General features: G+C 39.9%; 1 protein-coding gene across 1 annotated transcript in view; it reads right to left on the reverse strand.

Moving 5' to 3' along the window:
• Positions 1-347: 347 nt before the first annotated feature.
• LOC127645694 (unconventional myosin-VIIb-like) overlaps positions 348-26,441 on the reverse strand; it is a 30,192-nt gene continuing 4,098 nt past the window's right edge. The window contains exons 5-47 of the mRNA XM_052129369.1: positions 25,746-25,867; positions 25,507-25,649; positions 25,137-25,250; positions 24,873-25,026; positions 24,663-24,739; positions 24,247-24,366; positions 23,981-24,123; positions 23,130-23,340; positions 22,902-23,037; positions 22,598-22,767; positions 22,367-22,507; positions 22,111-22,269; positions 21,734-21,826; positions 21,324-21,418; positions 21,143-21,227; positions 20,827-21,045; positions 20,145-20,345; positions 19,568-19,822; positions 19,123-19,275; positions 18,950-19,030; positions 18,673-18,821; positions 18,393-18,519; positions 18,095-18,214; positions 17,826-17,999; positions 16,958-17,185; positions 15,346-15,513; positions 15,115-15,232; positions 14,882-15,008; positions 14,573-14,736; positions 12,822-13,003; positions 12,489-12,610; positions 12,205-12,338; positions 4,947-5,100; positions 4,691-4,846; positions 3,872-3,977; positions 3,671-3,784; positions 3,475-3,562; positions 3,265-3,371; positions 2,958-3,143; positions 1,372-1,488; positions 1,034-1,117; positions 807-926; positions 348-727 (exon numbers count right to left, since the gene is read on the reverse strand). Coding sequence (XP_051985329.1) covers positions 635-727; positions 807-926; positions 1,034-1,117; positions 1,372-1,488; positions 2,958-3,143; positions 3,265-3,371; positions 3,475-3,562; positions 3,671-3,784; positions 3,872-3,977; positions 4,691-4,846; positions 4,947-5,100; positions 12,205-12,338; positions 12,489-12,610; positions 12,822-13,003; positions 14,573-14,736; positions 14,882-15,008; positions 15,115-15,232; positions 15,346-15,513; positions 16,958-17,185; positions 17,826-17,999; positions 18,095-18,214; positions 18,393-18,519; positions 18,673-18,821; positions 18,950-19,030; positions 19,123-19,275; positions 19,568-19,822; positions 20,145-20,345; positions 20,827-21,045; positions 21,143-21,227; positions 21,324-21,418; positions 21,734-21,826; positions 22,111-22,269; positions 22,367-22,507; positions 22,598-22,767; positions 22,902-23,037; positions 23,130-23,340; positions 23,981-24,123; positions 24,247-24,366; positions 24,663-24,739; positions 24,873-25,026; positions 25,137-25,250; positions 25,507-25,649; positions 25,746-25,867 — 6,010 coding nt within the window. The 3' untranslated portion in view covers positions 348-634. The remainder of the gene's footprint in view (positions 728-806; positions 927-1,033; positions 1,118-1,371; positions 1,489-2,957; positions 3,144-3,264; positions 3,372-3,474; positions 3,563-3,670; positions 3,785-3,871; positions 3,978-4,690; positions 4,847-4,946; positions 5,101-12,204; positions 12,339-12,488; positions 12,611-12,821; positions 13,004-14,572; positions 14,737-14,881; positions 15,009-15,114; positions 15,233-15,345; positions 15,514-16,957; positions 17,186-17,825; positions 18,000-18,094; positions 18,215-18,392; positions 18,520-18,672; positions 18,822-18,949; positions 19,031-19,122; positions 19,276-19,567; positions 19,823-20,144; positions 20,346-20,826; positions 21,046-21,142; positions 21,228-21,323; positions 21,419-21,733; positions 21,827-22,110; positions 22,270-22,366; positions 22,508-22,597; positions 22,768-22,901; positions 23,038-23,129; positions 23,341-23,980; positions 24,124-24,246; positions 24,367-24,662; positions 24,740-24,872; positions 25,027-25,136; positions 25,251-25,506; positions 25,650-25,745; positions 25,868-26,441) is intronic.

A 26,441-nucleotide genomic window follows, 5' to 3' on the forward strand; every position in this document is an offset into this window, starting at 1 on the left:
ATAAATTATGAAATTATATTTAGAAATATACAATTATATATGTAAAATATATTTTCTATTATATAAAGTTATATTACAATAAAATTTAATTATACAATATCTGATTTACAAACTGTTAGATTTTTAATCCTTCGTTGAAAATCAACTGAAATCGATTACTTTTTACATTTATGTTAAAATATGGTTGCTTTTTTCAGTAGAAAGGAGAATATATATTAGGTTGATTAGAAAAAAGATGTGAAAACACTGCCACCTAGTGTAAAATTTCAATGCAAATTCAGCGAGAAGGAAAAATATTTAGCATATAAAGCATTTTTATTTTGTTATTTGAAATGTCAAAGTTGCATAGAAGAATTGAAAGGAGCAAAAACATAATTGATTTATTGATGAAACTCTGCAAGAGGTTGTTATGTTAAAAAGTGTTGCCTTTCAAACTTTTATTGAAAAACAGGTATTAATTATTCATTCTTAATTATGTTATGCAGTACAAAGCTCAAACTATTAACCAAAATTAAAGTCTCAGCCAAAATTCATATCAGAATTATTATCCAAAGATACTAGAAGACTGTAAAAACAATGCTTGAAATAAACCAAAAATATTTACGCTACATGACAGGCTGCTGATATGGCACATTTAAGTGAACAACTGATTTCTGGGGCGTACCATTTTCCTCTCATTCAGGTACATGTCCTTGTATGAGGACAGGAGATCGCTAATTTTAAAACCCTGCAAGAGACAAACATTTACTGTTAGAGATGGCAGCTGCTTTAGTTTTTGCATTTGTATGTGTTTGTGTTACCCTTACCAGTGAGGTTTCACAGAGTAGAGTGTTTCCCTGCACTAGGTTGCCAATGGACATGTGAAAATATGTATTTCCACTAGACCAGGAAGTGATCTTACTGAATGGAAGCATGATAAGCACTTCCTGCAGGCAAGCAAGCCAAAACTTGTTACAACTTCTTAAGAAATGCCTAATATACAAAATGAAATGATAAAAGAATAGTTTCATTATGTTGTATTGTTTTTTTTTACCTTTGTTTTGGGGTCGATGAGGTTAACTCCTTGCTTGCTGATAGAAATCAGAATAATACTGGGGTAACGCTTCTCTGATGTTTGCTGTGAGCAAGAGAACAGTCAGAAAAAAAAACACCCCCTTACTTATTAAGTTTACTTTTTAGATCACCCTTGTTACATTTAAATTAAACACATTTATTTAATTGGTAGATGCTTTTATACAACTTTATCCAAAGCGACTTACAAGTGCATTCAAGGTATAGATTTATAAGTATGTGTTCCCTGGGAATCTACTTTGGTGTTGCTAGCACCATGGTCTACTAGTTAAGTTAAAGGAAGTAATAGGAACTGGTTACCTTTACTTCAAAGAAAGCACATCCAAAGGTGGGCCATTGTGAGATCACCTTCAGGAACTGGAGTTTGGCTTCGTCGACTGTTGTACCTGCCTGCTTGTTGTATGCATTTATGATGTGCTATGAACCAAAGACAAAAATTTGATGACAATTCTGTTATTCATCACCAGATTTCTGTCCACATAAAGCTGTTGTCTTGCAAAAAAAATGGTAAAGTTAGGGGATCCAAAGAAATTGTGGAATGGCTTTAAATATGGTAAAATTAATTTGTGTTGAGATCACTACTCTACTGAGAGGCAATCTGTGAAGCTTTCTACAGAATTATGTGGGCAGATTCTGTGCGGGCAAAAGGGTTAAGGTATGTTAAGCCTAATCAGGTGCAACCGCTAAGCACGTGATGCTAATTTTGTCATCAGCAGAGTGCTCGAGCACTGTGGCCTGATTTTTCTAAGTCTGAATGCACAGAAGGCACATGCATCAGGATATTTTTGCACTAATTAGGGAGTCCACAAGGTGGCAGCACTCATAATTGAGCCTTTGCTGTCACGAAGAAGCGCTTGAAGAAGATGTACTATACTTTCTGCTAAGCATCGGGGGTGTTTCTCAATTATAAGAATGCTAAGAACAGACTTGTGTTCTTATAAAACAAGTCTTGCCAAGCTACCATAAAAGAATGAACCCGGAAGGACAGGAGGATGCAGAATGAATCTATCGCGAGCTTTGAGATGTGCTGTGATCTTCCTGTTGCACTATTAACCGTCACAGCACATTTGAATGCAGAGAGAAATACTGGCATTATCACACCAGTGACAGCATTAATGTCATCACACCAGTGAGGTTTTGCAGGACTAGTGGCACTTTAAAAGAATAAAGTCTGTAAACACTTGTTTTCTTCATGTGTTTATTACTATATTAAAATGATGCCCAAAAAAACACAAAAACATTTTACGAAGTTTAACGACTCTCAAGAGCCATCAGGCTTTCCAGAGCTTACAGCAGGAAACTCTTGAGGAAAAATACAAAACAAAATGATAAATGTCTGCCACCGTAGTACCGAGTTCTTGCCCACAAGTCACCATCCGACGCATCCTCGAAATAGAGGACATATTCAGGTGTGACAGGAATTTCCTGCATCCTTTGTGCTTGCGTTGAGGATTGGAATCAAACTTCAGTAGTGGATGATGATGTAGAATGAGTCCACGAAAATGTAAGAACACAAAACAATGCATATTGAGAAACAGACCAGGAGACGAAGCTAAAAACAACATCAGTGGGTGTACACACCAAGAGCCCGTATGAGAAGGTCAAGGGTATCCTCACCCTCCTGCATTTGTGAAACTCGTGTCTGAAGGAATATAAAGACATCTTTATGGGTCTTAACTCCTGAAGAGTATCTCATAATAGTCGCAACACACATGCGCCAACTGCCTTTGAAAGCAGTCAAATGTATAGTTTGAAAGGCTAGTGTTCATATCAAAACCAAAATATACTTTGGCCTTTAGGGTTAGGGGTAAGGGTAAATACGTGCACAGTTACAAGTTTAGTTATTATCAAATGACTCTGAGCCATATCTTTGGCCTGAGAATTACCTTTTTCCAGTCCTCAGCAGACATGATCCTATGCTGATCAGAAGGTACCAGATCTTTCAGCATCTTAGGGATCATGATAAACTGAGACTTATCCGAGTCTACCCGAGTACGGAACAGCAGCCCCGCAAGGGTGATCATGTCATCTTTAGAGACAATGTGGTACCCCCTTAAATACTTTGGTAGCTCCTGGGAAAACAAAAGTGAGAGCAAAATTTCAAAGCACAACTTTGAACAGTTATACAAACATCTATAAGACTAAGACACAAATGAATGACAGTTAAGGGTATTCAGATCACAGATCACAGACCTGGGGAAAGTGAAAGGTCATGTCAGCAGTTAGGTCTTTCCCAGGGATTACATTAAACCAGAGCTTCCGCATGAAGAGTGCCAGGTAGGGCACAATAGTTGGAGTACCTGTATTCAGTGATATGAAGAGTTTATGTTAGAGTTTGAGTGCAATACACCTACTGACATTTTTGGTTTTATTAAAGTATTTACTATGTGTTACAAAGCTCACCCTCTTTGACTTTCTTTCCTTTTTTGACAACATCTGTGAGTTGCCTCAGGTTGTCAAAAAAGTACTCTTCAGAATTCATACTTACTACCTGAAAGTTTTAGAATGAACACTCAAAGATTAGCCTGGGCCTAAAACAAAACAGTCAGGAAACACCAAAGACATTATTAAAATGATTGAAATGGCTGATGTCTGAAACCTTGTTGGGTGTTTTCACAAATAGGCTGTATCCATCTGCTGAGGAGAGGAGGAGATCTTTGGCAATCATGCGACATAAATCTCTGATCCTTGTGGTGGTGGTCACTTCAAATATCTGAAATTAAAAAAAGACATAAAGGAGAGCGGTCTTAATGTGGATGACAAAATTAAAGATTAAAATAGCTGAAATATTGCTTCTTACTTCAGCTGAATCGTTGGGAAAGTGAACCTTGTGGAAAATCTGAGAGCTGTTGTTCTGAATGGCATCTACTTCCACCTGGTGAGGAGGTAACTTCCGGCTCTCAATACTGTAAGACACAATGGGCAACGAAGTGAAATAATAAACACAATATTGTAGACCGACTTCAACATTGTTTAGTTAAAAAGCTGCAGATAAAATATTAAGTAAATTAGTCTTTTGTGGATTATTTTGCTGGCCCTACAAAGCTAATATACTCTCATTGTATACATATGGGTAAGGGATTTTTCAAAATCCCTAAACCGAGACAAAAATATCTCAATGTATCTGGTCATGGAGCTTTCAAGCAACATCCATCAAAATCAAAATAGAGCTTCAGACTTCTTACTAGGGTTGCTACGTCTTTTCTAACTGATCAGCCTAACAGTTTTTCCATAACTGATTATATCCTTTAGATTTAACTTCTTTCTTTCTTTCTTTCTTTCTTTCTTTCTTTCTTTCTTTCTTTCTATCTATCTATACGTCTGTCTGTCTGTCTGTCAACCATCTTAGCAACCACCCAGAACACCTTTGCAACCACATACTGTAGCTTTCAACCTTCAAATATCTCTTCAAACTACCCAAAATGCTGAAGCTATTGAACTTGTACAAGTTTCAAACTACTTATAGCCTCAGTACCAATCAGACTTGTAGGCATTTCCAACTTTCAGGAAACATTCAAAGTAGGCCTATGTCTTAACAAACTTTTTTGTTGTTATTGTATTGGCATGGAATTGCCCTTTTTGCTCAACTGTTACACTGTCTTGGCATTTACAGGCCTACCTGAGCATAGCCTGCATTCTTTGCAGGCACGCAGATGCCAGTGGCTCTCTGGGTCGGGACTCCAGAAAATGCTGAACATGCCTCAGTAACGATTGACCTGGAGGGAAGAGACCACAGCACAGCCACAGCAGCTGCCAACCCCTCTCCATACTCAACCTAAAAGACAAAGAGAAGGAAGCAAACAGATAATAAAACAAATAAAACAATATTATATCATAACTACATTTATAAAATGAGTCAAAACCAGCTGACTAACCCATTGTTGTTGTTGGTCAACTGCTTCATTATTTGACAGTAGATCTCATCTCTTAGTTGGAAGTGCTCTGTTGCTGGGCCAAATATATGGTCTGTTAGCTCTATAGGTGTACGCACATGCTTGACTGGATAATCTCCCATATATTTAAGGATAGGTAGACACTATGTTAAAGAAAATGGTGAGCATCAACTGTTAAACTTGTGCAATATTTTTCATCTGTATCACCAGTTATGTGTTAAAAACACCATGAAATTGCTAGGCAAGCACAGTTAATATATATACTGAAATTATCCTTTGCACTAGGAGTAAATAGCACCCGCCACACAGCGTGGCTATTTGCAATGCCAATAGTCTGGTGGAAACACTGAAACTGAAAACAAACTGCACCACTAGAGTCACTGCAACGGTATGGGGTGAAACGACAGTGTAGATGTACTTTTCTCATGTGGACAACCTGGGTTCAATTCTGCCTTTTGTCCCACTTTTTGCCATCCTGTATCCTGTCTCCACTTTAAGTATTTCCTTTAATACAACTTATTACAATAAAGATTTCCTTGCAGTGATTTGATCACTGTGAAAGTCATGGAGATGAGAGAAAGGATTGATCCGGGTAAAATTATCCATGGTTTTACTATGGAAATATAGCAGTAACCATGTTTTTGGCGGAGAACGTAGTTTTAATGTGATTAACCACAGTGTTAATACAGTAATATTGTGTTACTAAAGTAACCATGTTTAATTTTGTGATTACTATGATCTACTATGATTATCTATCTGTATTTGCACTTCGTGCAAACAGCCTCACCATAAATAAATATAAACTAGTTTGGGCATGACATATCAAAGTGTTTTTTTTTTAAACAGCTAGTAGACTTCAGTTCCATCCCAGCCATGAATCATAATTTGCTACTTGCTAGTAGGTTGCGGATGGTAAAAGGTGGCCTCATTCTAGAGAGCATTTTATTGGTCATCAATATTTTGCTCTGTTTTCCTGGATGAGAGAGATTGCACATTTTAAATCTGATAAAGATACAATTCATCAACTTTTAAAGGGGCTATGACTTGACAGTAAACGCCCACTGTTATAATAGTGTGGTGAATATGGGTGTGGCCGAGCAATGTCTGTGGAGAGCGGGGCTGGAAGAGGAAGTACAGTAAGGATTGACACCTGTGGGAAATCACCTCTAACAGCTGTTTTGTGTTGCAGTGAGAACTGGAGGGGGATAAAAGGGCAGTCCAAACCATCGGAAGGGGGAGAGAGAGGCATGCAGCAGTTTTGATGTGTGCATTTAGTTGCATTATGCTGAAATGCAAGGATACTGAAAAGTATACAAAATAATAAAGATTTACTTAGGATTGTTTGCCCAGCTCCCGCTTTCTCCTTCACAAAAGAGCAAGACAATTGTCACAGTGGTGCTGAAACCCGAAGGCTTTTATCAAGCACTTTGAACGAACGGCCAAAGTGTGGAAGTGGCCGAGCACCCAGTCGATGGTCCGCCTACTGCCACTGTTGTCCGGGGAAACCCAACTCAAAAACTTCCTGCGGCCAACCTCCAGGTGTACAAGGACTTGAGGAAGGCCATCCTGCAACGGGTTGGCCACAGCCCAGAACAACATCGGTAACACTTCCACTAGTGGACTCTCAAGCACGGCCGCCCGTTCGCATTTTCCCAACAGCTCCATGACACCTGTCGAAGGTGACTGCTGGCTGAAGAACACAGTGCCGAGGAAGTGCTTGATCTGGTGGTACTGGAAGATTTCATCACCCGGCTACTGAAAGGAATGGCAGAGTGGGTCCAGTGCCAATCCCCTGTGTCACTGGATGAGGCAGTCCAACTGGTTGAGGACCATATGGCGGCATATTTGGGGGCCTCTATCTCCTCCCTCTCCTTCCCCTCGTCCTGTTCCTGTTCCCCAGAAACTGGGAATTATTGGTCTGGATCCCAAAGCACTACTAGCCGCCCCCACAATCGAGCAGGAGTGTACCGGATATCTGTGAGTATTAAGGGGGGCACATACCAAGCCTTGGAGGATTCAGGTTGTAATCAAACCTCCATTCACCAAAGCTTGGTTCAATCCGAGCCTTTGGATACGAGCCGGGGGGTGAAGGTAAGGTGTGAGCACAGAGATATTCAAAATTACCGTGTAGTGACAGTCATTATTCAATTTTTGGGACAAAAGCATAGCGTTATGCTTTTACTAGCATTTTACGGCATTTACTACTTTAATAAGGGGAATGTTTGTGGATGGGTCCTGCAACAAAACGTATCAGTGTGTGGTGTTTGATTCGCTTGCTGGGGAGGCACTGCCAGGGCCATCTCCACGTTAGGAGGACTTAAGGTAGGGGAAGTCTCGGCTCGCGATATCCATAAGCAGTGCTTCTGCACAACATTTCTGCGCAGTTCGGAGGCTGAAAAATCTCCCGAGTGGGGATTCCGAAAGAAATCCTCACTGATCAGGACACTACGTTTATGCCACGTAAACTACGCAAACTGTATGATTTATTGGGAATTAAAATAGATTCGGACCAGTGTTTACCAAATGGACGGCTTGGTCGAACAATTTAATTAGACCCTGAAGAATATGATTCGTAATTTCTTGCACTCAAGCCCTTATTATTTGCAGTATGAGAGGTCCCACAAACCTCCACAGGGTTCTCCCGATTTTAATAATTGGGGTGAGGGTCCTTCAAACAGCAAAAATGAAATTCAATATATTCTTAACCTGAGAGCAAAACTCCACACACTGGGGCAATTAACACAGGAAAATTTGCTCCAGGCTCAAGAAGATCAAAGGCGGCTTTATAATAGGGGTATTTGGCTATAGGAATTTACACTGGGTGATAAAGTCCTTGTATTGCTCACCACATCGAGCTCGAAGTTATTTACCAAGTGGCAAGAGCCCTTTGATGTCACATGGCGAGTTGGGAAAATAGATTATGAGGTGAAGCGAATGGATAGAGGTGGAGCACGTCAGATTTACCACCTCATCCATGTCTTGTGAGAAGATGCCATTTTCCACATATATCGGATTACACCAATTCGTGACGTTTTCGTTAGTTTTTTTCCGTCTACCTGGTTGAGGGAGGGGACAAGGGGAGGGAAACAGAAATAATAAAAATGGGGGGTACTTCCTGTAACAGTGTAGTACCCCCAAAAAAACACTGTAAAATTTAAACGAGAGGGAAAAGGCCAACGCGGAGCAGCAGTGAGAGAGAGAGAGGAGAGAGAGATGAAAAAAAAATTTCAATCACACTTACTCGCCAGTTCTCCAATATGCCATAGCTTGTTCCTCGGCCACTCTTCCACCCACTAACGGATGACAGCCGCGCCTCTCCGGGCAGATCGGAGGCAGTCCTCCAGCCCCTGGCAGACGGAACGCCCTGCTGCTTTCTTGGGGAACAGAAGGGGTCTCCCCCGCCCCTGTCAGCGGTGCTCCCCGCTCGCGGTCGGTGGTCTCAGACCCCGCCGCGTTTCAGCGGCTGGTAGGGGACTCCTCCGCACCTGGCAGCGGCCCTGACCGCTCCAGGCAGTCGGTTAGGAGACCCTTCTCCCCTCGCGGTCGGCGGCCGTCTTCCGCTTCCAGGCAGCTGGGCTTCTCGTCCCCAGGCTCCTCGTCCTCCGGTTTTGGCACCAGTGTAACGTAGTTCATTTGAAAGGAGGAGGCAAGAACCGGCTTGTCAGTATAAATAATATTTTAATGATAAACTTAAAGAGCAACATGCAGGTTGAATTTATAACTGAATTAATACTTTATATTGTCTGCAGAGGTCTTTTAAAAGCACATATGTAGAAATTACTAATGAAATCTCATTTGATGTAGAGATTTTGATGAAAATGTGCTAGGCTCTGGAATACGCCTTTCCCGCTATAGCAACGCGTCATATGACGTAGGGCGAGGCAAATAAAAGAGCTCGCGGTCAGCTCTCTCATTGTTGGGTGTTGATGTAGTTAGAGCAGTAGTGAGAGACAGAAAGTTTTAGATTGAGTTTTAGAGAAGCCATAATGGTAAATTATTGTGTTTGTGCTGGTTGCACGAATTCCAGCCTGTCAGGACATCATGTCCATCATTTTCCTTCTAGGAAAAACAAGGCTTTTCGGTCTTGGGTGCATTTTGTGCAGGTGAAGAAAGCAGACTTCACTGCCGCGTCTGTTACCACACACTCGGTCGTTTGTGGCGCACATTTCACTCCGGAGAATTATCGACCTGGAGATTTGTTGGAGTCTCGGATGGGATTTCGGAGTAAGGACCACGTGAGGCTGATTACTGATGCTGTTCCCTCGGTGCACTCGATGGAATCAAGTCCACCGTCAAAGTTTACACCGGATTTTGGCACGGGCGGGACTGGAGGACCAAGTGCTAACGTTAGCAGACATTCTGTGCAACGAAAACGAGCACTTAGCAGAGTAAGTCTTACTTTTAATTATTTTAACTCTTAATTTGTGTAATTTCGTAATAATAATAGTATAATATTTTTATATAATATATTTTTTAGAATATTAAATATTTAATATTTATTTAGTATAATAATACAGAGAGAGGGAGAGAGATTGAGCTTTAGGACAGGTTGTCGTAACGTAATTGTCTGCCTTCTGAAATGAATTTAGTAGTTTGCACAATGCTATAGCTATGGTCATTAGTCAATGTAGCTAACATTAGGTCAATGTGTAGATAGTGCTAACCAGCTTGGATGGACTGCATAATCACTGTCAGTGTAGAATATGAGAAGACAAAACGTTGCTGGCTTAAATTAAGACAATCTAAATGGATGTTTAATCAAGAACAAGGTCGAACGTATGTTTGCTAAAGCAGATTTATTGCATAACACCAAGGTACTAGCCCTACAGTAGATGAACCAGCGTTAGGCACGGTGCTAACTTACATTAACTCACCAAGTCACTTCCCCTATTCGCCACTGGTTTTCTTGACACCACAACTCTACTTCTCTCCTCTGCCCATTGTTCCTCCCCCTGATCTCCCCCTGGCTTCAATCTCGCCTAGGAGGCTCATAATTATAGGCCTGTGGGCCATCATAGGCATGTTCGTCCACACCGGAGAACTCGGTTTCTTCATTCGCATCCATTGTAACCTGAGCTTGAGCTTGACCAGACTCCCTCAGCCATCGTCACTTCCGGTTAGTGCTTTATAGACGCGGAAGTTATTTTATCACAATTTATCTCAAAATATCGTTAATGGCTAAATATATATTACTCCAGTTCAGAAAATCTAGTTGTTTTATCATCAACATACACTATGCTATATAGGGGTGTCCAACCTGCATGTTGCTCTTTAAACAAAAGACAAACACACACACACACACACGATGGGCATGTCCGTAAACGATCTCTCTCTCGTCGCACCACCGTCTGCCATCGGCTTTTATCCCTCTCAGAGGCTTAATTAGCCTGATAAGGGACCGGGTGTGTATAATCACAACCCGGCCCCGCCCTCCGCCCTGCCACAGTGCACAATTGGGCAGGTGGAATACAGTATCTGGGCTTCTACTTGGGACACGGGAAGGTGCAGCCCAAAATTTATAAAACTACAGCGATTGCAACCTGCCTGCGACTGAAGACCAAAAAGGAGGTGATTCAGTTCCTGGGACTGGCAGGCTATTATTGAAGGTTTGTGCATAATTATTCAATTGGTCCAGTGGACGGATGTCAGCAGACGTTCGCGTAGGTGAAAGCTGCACTTTGCGGCGGGCCGTTATTGCACTCTCCTAACTTCTCTCTCCCATTTATCTTGCAGACGGACGCATCAGACAGGGAGTTGGGGGAAGTAGTGTCCCAGATGATGGAGGGGGAGGAGTGCCCCATGCTGTACATTAAACGTAAACTCTAACTGAGGGAGACTAGGTACAGCACGATAGAGGACGAGTGTTTGGGCAGTCCTCACCCTCCGGTACTATCTGTTGGATAGCCCCCTGGCCTGAGGCGATGGGGTAATGTGGGCATGGCCGAGCAACGTCTGTCGAGAGCCAGGCTGGGAGAGGAAAAATGGTAAGGATTGACACCTGTGGGGAAATCACCTCTAACAGCTGTTTTGTGTTGCAGTGAGAGCTAAAGTGCAGTCTAAACTGCCGGAGGGGAGGGGGAGGGAGAGAGAGAGAGAGAGAGAGAGAGAGAGAGAGAGACGCACGTAGCAGTTTTGATGTGTGCATTCAGTTGCGTTATGCTGAAAAGGAAACAGTGTGTGAGGATACTGAAAAGTATTAAAAATTATTATTAAAAAGATTTACTTAGGATTGTTTGCCCGGCTCCTACTTCCTCCTCCACAACAAGGCAAGAGACTTGTCACAAATAGACTCTCCGTTCTTGAGTGAACTGCTCTCTTCTAACTATCTCACTGCTACAGGACAGTCTACAGAAGTAATAAGGTAATGTAGTCTCTGGTTTGTTGTTGTGGAGGCGGTCAGATGCAAATATCTACCACAGTATGACATCACAATTGGATAAAGTAGAGAACGAGTCATTTTGGTAGCTTGGTTTCAACGAATGCCCTTTTTCCAATGAGGAGGAAGTTTTGACTTCTGAAACTTGCAGTATGTTTTATAGCACAATGAACTCCTATATGTTAAAAGATCAATGGAAATGTCCTTATCATGACACAACCCCTTTAGGATTACACTAGCATTGGGGGCCTGGGTAGCTCAGTGAGTATTGATGCTGACCACCACCCCTGGAGTCGCAAGTTCGAATACAGGGTGTGCTGAATGACTCCTGCCTGGTCTCCTTAACAAACCAAATTGGCCCGGTTGCTAGGGAGGGTAGAGTCACATGGGGTAACCTCCTCGTGGAAGCGATTAGTGGTTCTCACTCTCAAGTGTTAAGTTGTGTGTGGATCGCGGAGAGTAGCATGAGCCTCCACATGCGAAGTCTCCACGGTGTCATGCACAAGGAGCCATGTGATAAGATGTGCCGATTGACCGTCTCAGAAGAAGAGGCAACTGAGACTTGTCCTCCACCACCCGGATTGAGGTGAGTAACCCCACCACCACGAGGACATACTAAGTAGTGGGAATTGGGCATTCCAAATTGGGAGAAAATTATTAAAAAAAGATTACACTAGCATTTAGATTGCTTCAAAGCTAACACACATGGACTAAAAACCGGAAAACTCCCAATTACATTTTTTTTTTTTTATTCGATTTGATTTTAAGTGGAAAAAGTCCATGACATGTTTTTGTTGCAATCGAGAACAAATTATTCCGGTTTCCCTTTTCCTCCTCATATGTGCAAGCTAGTGAAAAGGATATCTGTAAAGGAGTCACAAGCAAGGTGGCAAAGCTCTGAGTTGCCCTGGAGATCCTTGAGCAGTGGCTGTTTGAGAGGCTCTTTGCTGATGGCCCACAGTTTCTCTTTGGCCCCTCCTTTGCTTTTACCTGACGGCCTGTAATCCATAAAAATTGGTACAAGATGACATTATAATTTCAGAAGTTCTGACAGGCTCAAAGAGACTAATATCTGGAACAAGTTGCTGCTTTTTGGAGCAGTTATCATTTACATCAGGTGAGAGGATTTCAAAGTTTATGTATATTACCTGAAATAATCAAAAGAGAACTCCTTGAGTGTTATGATTGCTACTCTCTCCGAGAAGTCCTCCTTTTGCGGTAAAACCGGCATCAATGACTTTCTCCTTGCTGGGTTCAGATTAAGCAAATTCTAGAGGTACATGACATCACAGGCGTAGAGATTACTTATCGAGCAATGCACAGACTGACAATCTGTCTGGAATGCCGCAAACAAAACAAGCAGAGTAATACAAAGAGTGAAGCATTCCAGTGCCATTACATCAGCACTCTTAGAATGCTGCTCATCCAATCAGATTAGAAGCTTGGAACTAACTGTAGTATAAGGGGAGTCATATGTTTACCAGTGTTTCTTCAGTGGGCTTAGTCAGGATTGGAAGAATCTGAATAGCATCTAAGGAAACAGCACCGGTTTGAACTGTCCTCTCATTCCTTGCTTTGATCCAGCCTCCTTCAGGAGAATATTCTCCATCCTTAATCATATACAGCACATCACGCTTTCTGAAGCTCAGGAATGTGGGGTCCTCTACAGAAAAGAGTAAGCAATAGCCATAAATGAACACCAGTTCATCAACCATTTTAAACAAAGATGCTTGATGAGTGTAGTTTTCTTTCCTGTGTTGATATATTTCCTTTTGAAACAGAAAATTGGGGCTGGACAAATTGAACATCCATTTAAAAAAGAAAAAAAAGAAAAAGATAATAGCCTTCAGTGCTACTACGTGAACTTGATATTCTGGGAAAGGACATCCTCATTATACATTTTATTGGAGAGCCATAAGTGCAAGATTATTTTGTATTACTATTTTGAGTCTGTTTTCAAGGAAGAGAAAGACTGGAAAATGGATTGATTTTTAGAACACTAGCATATACAAAGAGCAGGCACAACATCAAAACCACTTGCCTAATATTGTGTAGGTCCCCCTTGTGCCAACAAACAGTGCCAACCCAGATCTCAGAATAGCATTCTGAGATGTTATTCTTCTCACCACAATTGTACAGAACGGTTATCTGAGTTACCGTAGCCTTTGTCAGTTCAAACCAGTCTGGCCATTCTCTGTTGATCTCTCTCATCAACAAGGCATATCTAAACAGCCAATCTTGTGGCAGCTGTACAGTGCATAAAATCATCCAGATATGGGTCAGGATATTCAGTTAATATTTACATCAACAATCAGAATGGGGAAAAAAATGTATCTCAGTGATTTGGACTGTGGCATGATTGTTGGTGCCTGATGAGCTGGTTTGAGTATTTCTATAATTGCTGATCTTCTGGGATTTTCACACACAACGGTCTCTATAATTTACTCAGAATGGTGCCAAAAACAAAAAACATCCAGTGAGCGGCAGTTCTGTGGATGGAAATGCCTTGTTGATAAGAGAGGTCAACAAAGAATGGCCAGACTGGTTCGAAATGACAAAGTCTATGGTAACTCAGATAACCGTTCTGTACTATTGTTGTGAGAAGAATAGCGTGGGCTGGTGCTCTTTTTGTGGCACAAGGAGAACATACACAATATTAGACAAGTGGTTTTAATGTTGTGGCTGATCGGTGTAGACGGCCTCAAATCTAATAGAAATGGACTTAAAATGTGTTTTTATGGGGCATTTAAATCTTTTGGGGGTCACACATCAGACACGTCTGGCAGATGACATGCAGTGTTCTAAAATTCAAAACAACTATGTTCAGTGAAGGCATCCACAGCGCCACCGCTCAGCATCTGTCAGTAGCGCCCAGCTACACTCCGGAGGCAGCTCAAATATATGCCAAGCCACAGAGAGCAACTCCATTAAATTCGACCCAAATCATTATCAAAGGACATAGATTATTTACTGTAGCGTTGTTCATTCTTGAATAAGGGAAAAACCTTGGTGACATTTGTGTGTACTGTATGCCACCTGAACCGCATCAATGTGCCCTTTGATTGATACCTGTGCCATGTCCTAGCCGTGACGTGCCGTGACACTTCTCATTCGGTGTGCGACCATCTTTAAAAGGCCCCATTGACCATTCATACAAATTTAATATAAATTAGAATACTAGATGGAAAATGTATGTTTGTTGGTCAGTTGATAATCACTGTGAAAGCAGCACCTTGTTTGCCTTGGTCCTGCATTGCCACAGCGTACACAGATCTCTCCTTAAGCCCTGAGAGGAACATGTTGACCAGCTCCACCAACTCCTTTGCCTTCACAATCCTCAGCTCATACTCCCCCCTTGGAGTCGTCAAACTCACAATTCCAACAGACTTGTCCTCACTGTAGGAGAAAGTAAATGAGGGAAATTAACAAGAAGGAAAAGTGAGATGGTTTAACTCTGCAGAAATACTATCTCAAGCTGTCATGTTTCATGGAAACTCAGGTGTATCTACATATAGTTTTTGCAGAAAATGGGATTTTTAACCTATGCATTTCGATTTTTGACACTTCTGGGTATGAAAGGTGCAGAAATGCAGGTTCTTTCCCATCCTGGAAGGAGACCCCATTCCAGTTCACGACTACCACAAACTGGTCTTGAGGCAATGGCAGACCTGAACACAATAATTCAGAGCTTCACAGTAACTTAAAATAACTGAAATACAATACAACAGTGAAAAATTAAATCAAAAGCATTTCGCATGGAAAAGAGCTTTTTACCTGAAATCACGGAAGCCTCAAATAACTTGGAGAAATAGATTGGCCAGTTGTTGCGTGCATATTGGACAACCTCAGCCTTCACATTGTCAGTAGGCATAGTCGTGTTTATGTAAGGACCCTGAGAAATCATGCAATATTACTGCTTTGTTCTCCAAGTAAGTTTTTGAGTATTGGGATTTCAACTTTTATCTAATGACAAACACTGTTGTTTATGAATGCATTTGAATATACCTGTGTGTGCGCCGAGTTGACCAGTTGTACCAGTTTCGCCAAAGACTTGTTCTCAATTAGACTTAAGTTCATACACTCATAAACAATTTTCTGTGCCGTTTCCAAACTGTTGTCGGAGCCATGCTGTATATAGTAATGTTTGGCTGCAAGCTGCACATAATCATCCTCCTAGATCAAGAATATAGGTAAACAACAGGTAATCACGGTCTCCTTAATCAAGTACACTTATTCAGGTTATGTTTATAATCATAAATGTTACAGGTCATTTATGTATTTGACCAGTGAGGGGTGTCTGAGGGTCTGGCCCATGTCAGGAATGCAGTAACGGTGCTTATTCATTTAGCTTTCATATTATGATCAAATATCAGTTTATAAAACTTAGAGTTACATTGTGTTTGAGTTCTTGGTCACTAATGTACTAGAGGTAGACTGATATATCGATTTTATGGATTAATCTGTGCCAATAGTTATTTTTGGAGCTATCGTTATCTCAAAAAAACATTATGTTAATCTCTTCCTATTTCTTTTTTTCATTCCTCCAAGATCCTCTGTGGAATTTTACAGATCAAATGGATTGGTTCTACAGTATAACAATTGCCACTAGAGGTGAAATAAAAATGTAATGAATTGATCGTCATGTTTTGATCTAACTGGCATAGTCCTGTGATACAGTGAGGCCTGACTCAACCTTGAGGGAATGATAGCCCCTCTGTTGTTCTGTCTAATGATGTCATTGCAGGGATTGTTTGGAGTTTTGAGTCATGTGACTTAACCAAGTAACTGAACGCAACTGTAATCTGAAAGGAGAAGAGCCCTCTTAGATTTATGATGAACTTGCAACCTTTATGATACTTGCTCACTACTTGTGTTGAAAGATAATCAATGACGCAGCTCTGAATCTTGCAATTTACATAGTGGCACAGAACAACATGTTTATAAGATTTCTCGAATTATTGTGTTGTAACTAATCCCAAGTATGGCCAAGTAAATACACATACTGTATTCAGGATTGGGGGGACCAAATATAATAATTTAATAATCAACCATAGAAAAACTACATATCAGTAGATCACTATTATAAATATTGGGGGTAGAGTTGATGTCAATTTATTTTCATACACCTAGTGCATAAGTACTGTTGTTCCTGTTTTCTACGCTTGTTCGAGGATTTGATCCTTAACTCATTTTCTGTTTCTTTCTTCTGACTTTGGAAATGTAGAGAACTTTGTCTTCAGAAAACTCTCTCTCTCTCTACTGACTGAAATTCAACTTTGACTCCTGGTCTTCATTGTATATACTGGTGTCTCTAATGGGTCTAGCTGTATTCACCAACAATGTAACCGAATGTTGAAGATTGGGGAACAAATGTAAATATTTAAAGGGATTTTTCACCCCAAAATGAAAATTCTGTCAGAATTTATTCAAAAAGAAAGTACTTAGAGAGAAGAAAGTAAGTAAATGATGACAAGTTTTAATTTTGGGGAATGAAAACTTTGAACAATTTGCTTTTGAAAAACCCATATTGACTGACAATTTTGAATTTTTGACAGACACCCTGCCTATAACTTATAAAATGTGTGAAAGGTTCAAGCGCAAGGAGAGGCTGGCTGACCTTATCAGATTGATAGTCTCCATGTTTGAGCCCATGGATGATCTGTCTGTAGATGAGGTCTGTGCTGATGAGGTCATCTGAACTGTTATGCCATGGACTGAAGATCTCTTTGCGGAAGTAGAGGCGCCAAGGAGCATGCTGTTCCTCTCTCCCCTGCCTCTTCTCTTCCTGCTCGCACATAGACACAGCATCCAAAACGTGCTGACTGCCACTGCCAAGAGACCACATCTGCAGCCAGACCAGTGTTACAAGAGGAAAAATTTTATTTCGTGAGAGTTATTTTGAAGTGTCGACACTAGAGGTACCACTCCCCTGAAGTTGCTTCAGATTCCAAGCACATTGATTATAAATGTTATATACATTATAAATGATTATAAATGTTTATAAAAACAGCTATTTAGAAATAAAAGTCATTCAAATTTGCATAGCCCTTTTCACAACACACATCAGTTCAAAGCAGCTTTACAGAAAATAATGCAGTGTCCTTTGTTATTTGACTGATGAATGTTGGCATTCAAATAATGTCTATGTATTGCATTTTAATAGAAACTAGACTTTTACTACATAGTGTTTTGAGTGGTTGTTAGTGTGTTCTGGGTGGCTGGTAGGTGGTTACAAGGGTATTCTGATATTGTGGTCCCCCAAGACTCAGTGATTTTGTGATTTCTCTATCTGGCTTGGGTCCCTCCTACATTGGAAATCTATTGCAATTTTCATCCATGTCATTGTCCACCATGCACACATTTTAAGTCCAATTGATTAGAAAAGAATCAGAACACCTCTCCTCAACAAGCTTGCATGAGGTATCATTCATGTTTTTACAAGTGAAGATCCTTATTGAAGCCTATAGGAACTACAAGTTACAAACCTTCTCATTCATTGCAGCATATAGTGAAAAGCCGTAGGTATCCTGCAGGTTTATTTTCTGGATGATTGTATTGCACACCTCTGCAGAAGTACTGGCTGAGTCCACAGAGAGGCTGATGCTTCTGCCATCCATCAGACCCACAGCCACTGCCACAGGGTTCTTGGTCTCCACAGCCTTGCAGTTTCAGGAAAGAAAGGCAGGTCATGTTTAGGTAATTTTTAGGGAGAGGGAAGAATTCCCAATCACTTCAATCAAAGGGATTTGCCTACCTGTAGTTCAATCCAGCATGGTGGTTCATTTCTTTCTCCATTGGTTAAAGTCCTCCGCAATCTCTCTGCACAGTAGGAGGAATATTCAATTGGCCCGTGCCGTATAAAACTCTGCAAATACTGTGACAAAACGTTTTTGGTGAGCATTGTGTAGCATAGCATAACACATTAACAAGGGGCATGATTAATTGCATTATTATTATATTAATAATTATTATATATATTAAAATACGAGAGTGTGTAAATAATGGCAGAAATGTAACTTTTGAGGGAACTAACCCATTAAGATATGTCTTACCATAGTGAGTCTCTCAGTAGGGGGAAAAATACCCAGACAGATGGACAGAAGGACCCAGCCTCTGTTAATACTTTTCTGGCTCCTATTGTCAGTTAACTGCTTACAGATCTGACAGTAGATTTCATCTCTGAAAACCAAAACAATTTATTATTTTATAAGTAAATAAATAAAAAAAATAATACATTCTAAATTCATCTCTTTGAGTAATGCAATATATCACACATTGTGAAGAATGTAAATGACCCTTGGTCAAACCCATCAACAGATCATTGATCTTAACCTTATATCTTGTCGAACAATGGCATATCCCACAATAATGTGTAATTTCTCCAAGGGTGTCATTGGGCGATCAAAAGTTGGTCCTTCTCCAAACAGCACATCCTCTTCTTCCTCAACAGTCTGCATTTTAGGTGTTGGTTCTTCTTCTGCCTGCAAATTTCAGCAGAATGGTTAGTAGGAACCTAAATCTTTGGAACAACTTAACAATAGTTTTATGAGTTTTGGCAAGTAATATTGACTGTTGTTTTACTCTAGAGCAGTTGTAAATCTCATCTAACCTCTTCTTCTGGTATGGTTGAGTGTTTTCTCCTCCTAGTCCCAGTTCCTTTCTGTTGCTTATTTTTTTTTCTCAAAATTTTCTGCAATTACAAGGCAATGAGGTTAGAGGGTGAGCTTCTGGTAGCTGCAGAGTGAAAGAAGGCAAGTGTCTAATGGCATCTCAGTTGTTTACCTGATCTAATCCAACAAGGTTACTGAGTCTTCGTGCTTGTCTCTGACCAAGGTTCCTCTGGATGGGGTCAGATATAGCAGACATACGTTCTTGCTTCGGCTCCGGAAGATCTCCCATAAATCTTAGTATTATCCACCACACTGTCAAACAGGCCTGGAGAAGAGGAAAAAGAGATTGGAGAGATGGGTAATAAAAAAAAATAACTGTCAGTCAAGAAGTACATTCAATGGAAACAAGACAGAGATGTAAAAATTACAGAGAAATTAAAAGGTTTTGTTAATCCAAAAAACAAATTTCTGTCATAATTTTGTTTTAAACCCATATTACTTTTTTCTTCCATGGAACTTAAGGCAGAATGTAACATTTTATTGCAACTGACCCACCCCAAGTATTACATAATAACTTATGAACTTATTATTTAACTTAAGTTAAAAAAAACACATACAAGGGCATCTCCCTCATCCTCATGATATAGCAAGGGTTGACGTAATCTCTGTCCGATGTGTGAGTGGTTAGAAGATCCTTGGAAGTTCAAAGATGCAAATATAGAGAATTTGAACTCATCAGTTTCCTCCTCCTTTTGATCCTCTTCGCTGGTGTCCAGTTGAAATGGTATCACAGGAATGGTTGAAATGGATTCCCTCACAGGATTTTCTATCAGTTCAACCTCTTCCAATTTCACTGGTTCTGTCTCAAGATCCTACACATGGAGAGGAATATTGGGAACAAATCATACCAAGTTAGCATTATCCTAGCAGTAGTAGCCTTTAAGCAGCATCTCTTTGAACACGACTTGCATACAGTATGTTCACTGGTTGCAAATGCATTATTAATTTCTTGTATTGTGAATACTTTTATGGCTACTAATGCAATTGACTCTAATACACAAAATTTAATGTTGTATAGTATATCAAATGACCCAATTAACAACTAATCTTATCTGGACGTTATCTGTAGCATGCTGCTTGTTCTCGTCAAATAGGTGTCCGATTTCCATTTTCTGATATAATGATGATTCTTACCTCAAAGCCCTCAGGTGCCTGGCCCTCTTGTCCTCCAACGGCACTGGGTAGGAAGCCAAAGATATTCTCCAGTATTTCGTCATCATCCTCAATCTGAGATTTGGCAGCCTCCTCGTTGTGCCTGAGCACTTCCTCTAGGCGTTGCTGGAGCTCCAATGCAGCCAATTCCTGAGCCTCTTTTTCCTGGGCAGTCAAGAAGGCCTGAAACAGGACAAGAGAATGAATGCTAACCTAGTATAAAAATGAAGTATATAAAACAATAACAAGCCTAGTGGAAATGTCAGTAGTCAAATTAAGCATCACAAGGACAGCACAGGACATCAACAAGTTCTTCAAAACAACATTGAGCAAATTAAATAATAAAAAACCCTACTGAAAGTAAAGGTTTAGAGCAGCATGGCAACGCTGATTAGGCTGGTTTGCTTTGATGGTTTTAGAGGGGATTTGGGCACTTTGCAGCTGGTCATGGCCAACCAGCTAAACACCAACTGGGAGACCAGCTAGATCAGCATATCACCAGCTTAGCCCTACAAACCACCCAAGCCTGGCTTTATCGGTTTTTGTTTCATTTTCTTTATTTATTTATTTTTGAGCAGGGAAAATAAGACATGAAAACACATAAAATTAGGCCTACTACAAAGCCGAATAGTGTCTGCACTACTCCACTCCACCATAAACTCACATCCATTTTCATTTTTGTGACAGTTTTCCTGGCCAGCAGTCCTCTGGTCTGTGCCTGCAATAGTATCACTGCATCTCTTTTACATTTCAGGTCTTTTCTTGCTAGATACCCGCGTGTCTGTGTCTGCAGAGTGATGGCTGCAGCACATCTGCTTTTATACTGCATATGAAGTTGGCGACTGCGCACTTTCGCCTGTAGCCGAGCAAATCCTTGCTTGAGCTAAACAGTGTGAGAAATGTATTATTATCAAAAGGCAATCTTCAAAGATGCCAAACTAACTTTTATTGCTATTCAATGATTTTTTTGCATAACTCACTTTCAAAAACTCTGTCCGGTCTCTGTGGCCACGCCAACACTTCTGAAAAACCAGAGCTGCCCTCTTCTTCTTCACAAATCTCTCTCTGTATGTGAATGGAGGATGACTTAGCTTACAACATTTTACCAGTCAACTACATACTTAAGACTTGGACAAAGAAAAGAGACAATGGGGAATGAACCTGTCTTTATGGGCGAGCATCACTCTCTGAATGATAAGTGCCTTTTTGTAAAGCTCTTGCTCTCTCTCCAATTCTAGGAAGGAGTCGTGAAAATCCTGCCAGAGGTAGAAAGAGGGAAACAAGAGCATACTTTAAACCACAACATAAATGAAAACAACAAACAAACAAACAAACATGAAAAAACAAAGAAACAATATAATGTCAAATTAAGAAGAAATATTTAATGTTCTGCACTACTTTTAAGTCATTAATCAAATAAACATATTTTAAGACATTGACCATGTAAACGCAAACAATTATGCTCAATCATCACGTTTTACACAAATTCTGTTGTTGTCACTAAAGCAAACCAAAGGAGGCATACCAGATGATACACTATAATACACTAAAGAAAATTATGCCTGAGGTACCCTTAAAAAGATCTTGGTTTTGCCAATCTTCCAGTCATCTTCGTCTTTGATTACAGCCCTGCAGATGGCTTCACAGCACTTGGCAGCAGATTCCTGATTAACACATAGCATTCATTATAGTAGTAATTATTGCACTTATACATTTAACATATGTATGTGCAGTTATATTACATAGAAGATACAAATTCTTAGATGTACAACATGATTTATCCAAGTAGGACATTAGCCTGGATCAACATCATATTTTGTTCCTGGAGCCAACACATTAAGGTTACTTAGTTCTTGATTTGTAGTTGAATAAGGTGTCTATCACTTTATAGACTAATTCAAGTATTTTGTGGATCACCACATCTGTGAATAATCATATTGTCCCCTACAGTGTTTGGGTCACAGTCTACGGTCTTCAGCAACACACGATAGCGGTGCAGAAACTCTTTAAAGCTGTGGCGGATGGGATATCCTAACTTGCGTATTCTAATGGTCTCCATCATCCCAGAATAGCGAAGTTGCTGCATGCAGAGTTCCCTATCAAAAGCCTGAAAAAGAAAGATAAAGAAGAATAAACAAGACATAGAGAGTTTTCTGATGGATACACAATATAGGATATGTAACAAAGGAGATTGAAGCTAATACCTTGGACATTTTTTTGTCATTTGGTTTGAAACAGCGTACGAAAAAGGGCTGGCAGAGAGATAGAGACTTCATCAGAGTATCCAGAGATTGACGGAACTGAACACTCAGGGTCGATATCTGCCTCCTTGAATCATTTACTTGCTGCGCAACATGAGAGACAAACTATTTATTGCAAAATAATTGTCATTGTTTAACGCAACAAGTAAGTATATCTGTATAACTGTCTCATACCCGTAATGAGCTCTTTGGTGTTATGATGATTTGGTTCATCTTTTTAGATGGCTTGGTGTTGTTTTTATTCTGCTCAGTCTCAAAGATCTGTCTGAGCAACTTGTTAGAAGATTTCCGAATCAGATCCATGATGTCCATGCTCAGGGCATCTCTGTTCTTCTCCAGAAAACCTGACAAATTAAATCTCTTTTAGTCCAGGAAATTCACAGACTGAAGTACTAACGTGATTTCTCAAACAACTGTTGGGGCAATTCACATCACGATACATATCATGATGACTAAGGTGTTCAATAAGGATTTGTACCTTTGCAATCATAATAAACCTCTCCAGCAAAGTGCTGAACCCCAAAATTCATGCTGTGGTTGTTCTTGGATGGGATATAAAGGGTGTTCCCATTGTGTTCTTGGTTCATTTTGTTTAACATAGTTGCATCGGTACCCTGCAATGAAAGGAGAATAACACAGATTTGTAAAACAGGCAAAATGTCCAGAAGCATAGAAACCACCAGACATGTTGCCATGTTAAGCTAACCTTAGGGAAGTGGCTTTCCTCATCAATCAGAGCCAGTATGTTGAGAGGTTTAACAGCCAGCAGGTCCAGGGTTTTCTGGTTGTCAGCGAAGGCAATGCGCTTCCACAAAATCCCTTCTTTACTGTACTCGTCCTGCTCCAGTTTAAAGATGTGCCTCACAAAGAACTGCTGCAGCTGCTCGTTGGCATAATTAATGCACAGCTGCTCAAAACTAAACCACCACACAAATTTCATCATTACATTTTTAAAGGACAAATCTTTCTTTTAAAGTCTTAGTATGTAATATCTGTGCCACTACTGTCAACAAAAGGAATTTCAAATATAAGATTTACTGTCTTCCAAATGGCATAAATGAGGCCTTCGGAGGGCACTTTGAAGGGAGAACAATCATTATAGTCATGCAGTTAGGTGGCTTCAAAAGGTAATTTCCATTAGAAATGACTTAAAAAGTAAGCTTCAAATGACTTATTTACACATATTTTTGAGCCCTAAACTAAACTAAAGCTCTCACAATGGACGGTAAAGTCTTCAAAGGGAATAGGGCATAGAGATGATAACTTCTGAATAGAACATACTCTCCCCATATGTGCAGTTAGTCACTTAAAATGATAGTCCTGCCACAAACTTAAATCAATGTTATGAAGTTAGGATGGTATGTCTGCTCATATTATCAGAGCATTATTTTGATAGCCCCATAGAGCCACAGTGTACTCATATTTCAGGGGAAATTAAGCTACAACTTACTTACAGTTCTATTTGCATATTAAGCAGGGATAGGAAAAAGTATTTTAACTTAAAAATATACACAGAATAAAATAAATGTGTTTAGTCATCAGATACTATACACTCACCTGTTCTTATTGAAATTCTCAAAGCCAAAAATGTCTAGCAGACCAATGGACTTGCGTATGTAAGAGGAATCATCTATCTGGGGCTTGTGAATAGCGCTGTTCACTTTCGAAAATACCCACAAAAATAACCTTCCATACATGGCCTGACAGGGAATTGTACAAACATTAAAAAATTGCAATTTACAATAAAGTTAATGAGCATTAAGGAGGCTGAATATATAAACATGGTGATATTAGCTTATACTTGATCCTATCTTGTCGGGTACCTTGGCAAAAGCATCTCTGGAGTCTGTGGCCTGCTCTGAACTGAGAGGTTTAGTGACTTTCTCTCTGTTTGTCATAAAGGAGCGATGGGTAAGACTATTATCAAGATCGGCCTTATCCACCTACAAAGTGACATGAAAAAGCATCAGCCATATATCTGATTACATTAAGAAAATGGCTGGTTTGCCAGTTTTAGCTGGTTTCCAGCTAGTCTACATGGTCTCCATGCCCAAGCTGGTGCTTAACTATTGGTTTAGCAGGTCAAGTGCTCAGACCCCCCCTAAAACCTTCACAACAGACCAGCCTAACAAGCTTGACCAGGCTGGAATTTATCTATTTTTTTTCAGAAGTGAAAACAGTAAGTCTAAAAAATAGATAAACAAACAAAATATAGTTCTGAAGGGAAATTTGTCTGTACCTCCAACAAATTGGCGGTGATGGAAAAATGATCAGATGACAGGACGTTACAACTGTCCATATTATTCATTATAGTGCCTAAAAAAAGAATCAAAACAATTCAAATCACTTTTATTTATGGTATTATCATAATATGGTATTATTATATTAACTATTACCAACAATAACTATAGTTTATGGCATTACAGTAGACAAGAATATAGTAACAGACCTTGAAAGTCAGTATTGCCCATGTGCAGGATGGCAGCGAGTAATTTGAAGATTTCCCAGCAGTCCTTATCTGAGAAGGCGAGGATCTTTAGAGCAGCACGGATCCGTTGGAACTCATCAGCATCTTCCCGACCATCACAATGCAAACAATCACCCTGAGACAACCATCAGGGGAGGCTGTTATTGTACTTGATGTACAGTCAATGATTATCAGTGTCTGATATATCTGATTTCTGAATGACTAAGCCTAAAATGAAATGCTCACCTCTGTCAGATACTTGAACTGAGATGCATCAGCAAAAGACAGAATTTTCTTTTGTTCTTCTGGCATCCCAGATAACAGGCAATAGAAAATGTGATAGTTCCTTTCATGAGGTGCCTTGAAATAATAATAAAAATAATAAAAAGGTTAGCACCACTTGAGTTTTTGTTTATTTGATGCTAATAGTTGTCTGAAAATCAATTTGATTTTTACTCTAAATATTACTACTAAGACTTATTACAGTATTTATCACACTTTACAAATATACTCACAGGCACTTTCAGACTTTTTAGACTAATCAATCATTGGAGCACATGAAAAAAGCCTGTCAATCAAGAACTCTTGTGATATAGTTGGTCAAGTGTAGTCTCACCTGATGACAGACACGAGACTTTTCCAGCAGGTACTGCTCCATGTGAGCTCCCTCTATAACACCATCTTTATTAAAGAAGATCTCCACATATTTCCCAAAGCGACTGGAGTTATCATTCCGTATGGTTTTGGCATTCCCAAAGGCTGTGTGGATAGACATGAGTGAGACAGCTTTCCATGGAACAGACTAAAAATACTTGGTGTATAACATCTGATGATCAAAACTAAACACATAGTTACCCTCCAGGACAGGGTTGGCCTGTATAATCTGCTGCTCTATCCAGGAGTGTTGTCCGCTCACAGCGGCCAAGAACTGCAGGATGAGTTTAGTGCTCTCTGTCTTTCCTGCACCTGATTCTCCACTGGCACAAACCGATGCGTTTATTATTTATTTATTATTATTAGCTTGAGTTTGGTTGTGATTTTATTGTGCCTCATTTGAAAAACAATTTGATTTAAATCCCTTGGTAAATATGAATGTTGTTTCATTGACACAGAAACAGCAGTGTTATTAAATCAACAGATGATTCATGAAATCTGCAATGAAAACTACAACTTTCACATCACAACCATCACTAGTATTCAAAAAGGTTAGTCAATTAATATTTATACACTGCAGTGGAGATTGGAGTAGTTGTTACAGTTGTCACAAGGGCTATATCTCAGTAAGTATAAGGTTTAGAGTCAAAAGTCCAATTACACAAATATGTTTCTCTAGCAGTGGTTTTGTGTGTTGGCTTTAAACACCTTGTTCAAAACCGTCTTATATTAGAATCATTTTTGTTAATTATGTTGTCCAACTTCAAATTGAAAAAAACAATGTCATTCATATAATTAATTCGACAGCTAGCCCCAGTCCCCCTTATAATGAATAAGTCTGAATAAGTCCAACATGTCAAAAAGGAAAAGGAAAATAAAAACACTCTTTACTTAAAT

This window comes from Xyrauchen texanus, chromosome 6 (assembly GCF_025860055.1).
Source record: "Xyrauchen texanus isolate HMW12.3.18 chromosome 6, RBS_HiC_50CHRs, whole genome shotgun sequence".
Taxonomy (NCBI): Eukaryota; Metazoa; Chordata; class Actinopteri; order Cypriniformes; family Catostomidae; genus Xyrauchen; species Xyrauchen texanus.